Source organism: Eucyclogobius newberryi, unplaced genomic scaffold (genome assembly GCF_026437365.1).
Source record: "Eucyclogobius newberryi isolate DKJ021-1_F unplaced genomic scaffold, fEucNew1.0.hap1 SCAF_14, whole genome shotgun sequence".
Lineage (NCBI taxonomy): Eukaryota > Metazoa > Chordata > Actinopteri > Gobiiformes > Gobiidae > Eucyclogobius > Eucyclogobius newberryi.
The window spans coordinates 23,563,905-23,568,904 of NW_027315768.1; the positions used below are offsets into that span (position 1 = coordinate 23,563,905).

Consider the following 5,000-nt stretch of genomic DNA (forward strand, 5'->3'; position numbering starts at 1 on the left):
GTCAATGTTGGGCTGAAATCTCTGTCTGATCAGATGTTTTAGTTTGTTTCTCATCAAACTGAATCTTTAGACCCGTAATGAAAAAACAAACTTCACGTTGAATCTCATTGGGCCATGGCCAGTCCTCAACTTCCTACTGTTGATTTAAACTTTTCAGTACTTTATTTTTTCTGTTATTTAACTTCATACCATTCTCTGCCTGCTTGTTTATGATAGCTCGTGTGGAACTTGAACTTGAGGGTGCAGCCGTGCCCTTTCTGTGCCCAGATGTGTCTCCATATTGACACCCCGGGAGGCGTTCTGCCCCTCATAGTGCTCCCAGTTTTACAGCAGCTGGTACGGAACAAACTAACAACCTTTTGTCACACTGTTTGTCTCGCTCACATTATCCCCATAACTTATTCCTGCCACTGTAAAGTCAAAGTGCGTTCCCGGAGTCAAATGGCCCAGCAGCAGAAAGATGATTCCAATCCACTGAACTCTGGATTTGACTTTCACGTCTTGTCATCAACAGTTAGTGTAGAAATGATACTGAGAGGCTTTGGAAGTGATGTGTGGCGATAAACGATGAAGATAACATAATAAATACACCTTGTTTTATACTGAGCTGGAGTTGTGGGCAGTGAAAAATATGGTCAAATCAGAGTTCTTTGCCTGTTTGAATGTTGTCATGGAAATAGAAGGGAACGGCAATTAGCTGAGAATTTTTAACCTTCGGTGTGGATCGAAATGTTTGGATACAGCTGACTATATACCAGCTAATAATGAGCAGTACATGCCATTGTCTGCTTTCTTTCTTTTTAATGTGTAATTCTTTTGCTTTCTTTCTCTTTTTTAAAAGTGTATGTTTATGTGAAGAGGTTGTGCACTGCCATGTAGGTCCCTGTCCCTCGTCCTAGTCATTTAGAATGTGTCCCACATTCTGTGCCGCATTAATTTAATACATTTATAGATTTTGTTCTACATATTTTCTAGATAAATCTTCTATTTTTAGGGTGTTCTGACTTGGGTTGAAATATGTTTTGCTATTCCAGTCTCTCTTTGAGCATATAAAAATGGTAATTGCAGGTATCATCTTGCTTAACTGTCTTATGCCATCCCTCCTTGTCCCACCACCCGCCACCACCTCACCCCACTTTAAACACAATCCCAGGCACTCACCTTTGCTGCAGGTTGTGCAACTTTAAACAAGCATTTACCCCTGAACAACCATGTCAACATTGCTCAAATCAAAATTCTAAGCGGCTCTTTCTGACATTTAAAACACATTTAACCACAATTGCAAGCCACAATAAACCACAAAGAGGCGCGCGATGAACTACAACTGTCAACGTGAGACTTTTAAATGAGATCGTGTTGCGAATCGACGCGGGGAATCCCTGTCCTCACCTATAACCCGTCGAGTCCCGCCGTGACAGGTGCATCGCGCTAATCACGGATCCAGCGTGTCGAGCCGACCAATCAGAGCGCTCCCGACGCCGTCCCTCGCGGCGTTTGCGGTGATCGACGTCCGCCTCAGCCAATCGGACCACGCGTGGGAGGAGCTTCCGCGCCGGAGGGGGGCGCGTCCGGCGAGCGCGAGTCTCCAGCCGCACATTGTATCCAAGTCCGAGGGAGGTAATGGCATGAGTAGCGCGTCATACTCAGCAAGACGCACTGTGCCGGGCGCGAAGAGAGCGTCTGTCAACCCGCCGCGGTCACGCTCACGGGAGGATAAACGCGGGGGATAAACGCCGCGGGACTGTGTGAGACGCGTCGCAAAGTTGAACGCACACGCGCGTCTCAAACTCCAGAAGTCTCTCGGAGCTGCAGAAGAGCGGGGTCTGCGGGCGGGCGCTCCATCTCATCGGTCATTAAAAACACACACACACACACACACAAAAGAAAGAAAGAAGAAGAAGAAGGATACGCTGCAGCTGCTGGACATGTGAATGCTTAAAGGAGATATACGTGGACCACGCGCAACAATGAAGACAACCATTGTGCCGCGTTTCCTCGGCGTTTGCCTCACGTGCGTCTTGTGGTTGGGCTCGAGCTCTGCGCAATCAGGTGAGTGGATGGGGGGGTCCTGGAACATGTCATCCCGAATATGTGTGTGGCTTTGTGTCAACTGTTGCAAGTACCTGTGACTGTCTCAGGTGTGCGTGTTTTTTGTGTGGACAAGTTAGGGCATCCTTGTGTTTCTGTGGCACTGTTGAATGTGGAGGAAAGACAAACTGTCCACACGTCCATCACCGAGTCACACGTGTGTCCAGCCGCGCGGTGGGTTCATCCGCGGCGGGAGAGCTCCACAAAACTTATCTCCTGCTCCGGTGCCATTCACTTGTCACCTTTTTAAATTGAATCCCTCAAATCCGTCAACAACTTCTGTCAGCATAATGCGTTCTCCCGGGTTCAAGGAGAGTGTTTCAATTATTCCCAGCTCTATCTTTGCAGGGAATTATATTTTAGGGCTTTTGTGCTATAAGACTTGTCACCTGCGCAAAGCTTCAAACCCAAATCATCATCATCATCATCATCATATGCGTCCGCTCATCGGGATCAGAGCAAAGCGGATTAGTGTGAAATGACATTATTCTTGGTTTATGGTGATCCTCTCCCGCGGGTGTAACGTGGACCATCGTTTGACAATCAACGCATTGATGGTGTAAAGAGAGACAGACTTTTCATCCACAGAGCACAATGCAGCGCCGCGCGCGGGTTTTACGCGCGGCGCAGAGGGGATAGAGCGCTTCAGTGCCACAGAGAGGGCAGGTGAGGGGCAGAGCGCGGGCTGGGGCATAACTCACACTGACAAGTCTTACAGATCGTTTATGCAACATTTAAATGCCTTCACAATTAATACAACAAAATGCAAAATGTTGCTTGTGTTTTTTTTTGAGCGCTCTGGTGCCAAATGCGTAAATCACTACACGATTTGGTCAAAAAAACACATGAAACATTTTGCATTTTGTTATATTTAATTGGGAACGTATTTAAATGGTGTATTTGTGCAGTGATTTACGCATTTGGGCACCAGAGCTGTTCATGCTGCACGGGCTTATTACTGTATATGCCTGAAATGTTGTGACACGTTTTGACATCGGTTGTGTCCTATAGATGAGAGAGAACAAACGTGTTGTGTTTTTTTATAAAGTTAGATTTCAATGTGGTTAAACCTTTGATCAGCTGCTGCATAATGACTCTACTGGCTTTGTTTAGCTTTGGTTAAAAAGATCGAGAGCGTAAAACTGTAAATAGAAAATGCTTTGCTTGATTAGAATCCCAGGAATGTTGCAATCAAGTGTACCTGTTTTGTACAAAGCAGACTTTTTTGGAATGCCTTGAATGCTTTCTTTATTTTACCTGCTCACTGCCAGTTGTGCACAGGCTCATCCTTGATGCAAATTAAATTATGGCAATTCAGAAAAAAACAGCTGTTGGTGAAGTGGTATTATGTTACTTTTTCAACACAGAAATCTGTTTACCGCACCTGGCTATTGAAGATCTTTTTGGATACGACGTCGGCAGAGTAAGACCGACATGTGCTGTGGATGAAATGCCAAAGCTTTTAAACTGTGCTTGGAGCAACCGACAAGCAAAAGATTATGTGTGTAAAAGAACAAGTAGATTGATTTTTGTTGAAAAGAGCAACACAATGAAAAGACTATAAGCCATTGTGAACCTTGGAGTGTCTGTGTCGATGTGGAGATGCCAGGAGCATATTGGGTTCATAGTCTTTGGAAAGCTCATATAAACACAAGGCTAAAACAACAGGCTAAAACTACATCATGGAGCTTCAGTGGTGACAGAAGGTCCAAGTCGGGCTAACAGTCCCTCCTCTGTTCTCTTCTGTATTGCCCCGTGCACTTGCTGGAGGATAGTCAGTGCATGCACAGCTGCTATCATTCAAACACAAGTCTGAGTGAATATTCAGGTGTAAGAGGTTGTGTTGCTTGTTAAAATTGTAATGTAATTAACTGTAATGAGCAGAATTCTCTTATCATACTTTTCATACTAATGGTGTTATGACCACCTGTAACTCTCTAATGATTGAATCTTATCTAAAATAATAGCATTTTCATTATTTAATTGTGTTAATGCCATTTTATTATTAGGCCCGAGAGCTACAAAATGTCAGGACATATTTGCCACTTCTAAAAATAATGCCTCTCCAGTATATTCTGTCTATTTCCAATTTTAAAAATAAACTATTTTGGCATGTTAGCACCTCCCAGTGTGCAAAAACTGCATTACAAGATAGGAATAAGCTAAATAAAAAAAATTATGATCATAGAATCATGAACCAGATGTCATTTTTTATTAAAGAAAAAAGCTAAGCATGACTCAGTTGGCCCGAAAATGAGGAAATGTATGTTGTATGTGCTTCACAGTGTCAAAGTTGAATCAATTGTCAGAAATGTTGCACCACATTCAATTTTGGCATCCCGATCAAAAAAGTCAATCTCCCAAAAATCTCCCATGTTATTATTCCAATGTGAAAATCACTACATTTCCACATGTTTACACTTGTAGGCGTTAGCCCTACCAAGCTAAAATGAGGTAAAAATCATCTTGAGTAATGGGGCATCAACAGTTATACATGTGTTTCTTTTCACCGCTGTGCGTAGCCATAGCGATGACAAAAAAAACAATGTTATGTTTATGGGAAAATCGCCAAATCTCTGAAATTTGCAGATAGTTTTTCTTTTTCATATTAAACAAACATAACAACACAAACAATAACAAAACTGTGAGGTGCAACATTAATGGAATTAACATATAGATACTTACTCATGGGGTGCACGGTGGCAAAGGCGGTTAGCGCTTTTGCCTCCCAAGAAGGAGATCATGGGTTCGATTCCCGGACCAACATCACATGATTTCTCTGGGTGTTACCGTGGGTTCTCTCCGGGTTCTTCGGCTCCTCCCACCGTCCAAAGACATGCATGTGTTAGGTAAAAATTGGTGACTCTAAATTGGCCCTAGAGAGTGAATGTGAGCATGAACTGTCTGTAATG

The 5,000-nt window shown here is 43.4% G+C and overlaps 1 protein-coding gene across 3 annotated transcripts in view; it reads left to right on the forward strand.

Moving 5' to 3' along the window:
• Positions 1-1,665: 1,665 nt before the first annotated feature.
• LOC140359862 (receptor tyrosine-protein kinase erbB-4-like) overlaps positions 1,666-5,000 on the forward strand; it is a 338,304-nt gene continuing 334,969 nt past the window's right edge. For 2 of the 3 annotated variants that reach the window (XM_072445068.1, XM_072445070.1), the window contains exon 1: positions 1,666-2,049. In XM_072445068.1, the coding sequence (XP_072301169.1) occupies positions 1,932-2,049 (118 nt within the window). In that variant the 5' untranslated portion in view covers positions 1,666-1,931. The remainder of the gene's footprint in view (positions 2,050-5,000) is intronic. The other variant, XM_072445069.1, reaches the window with a different exon arrangement.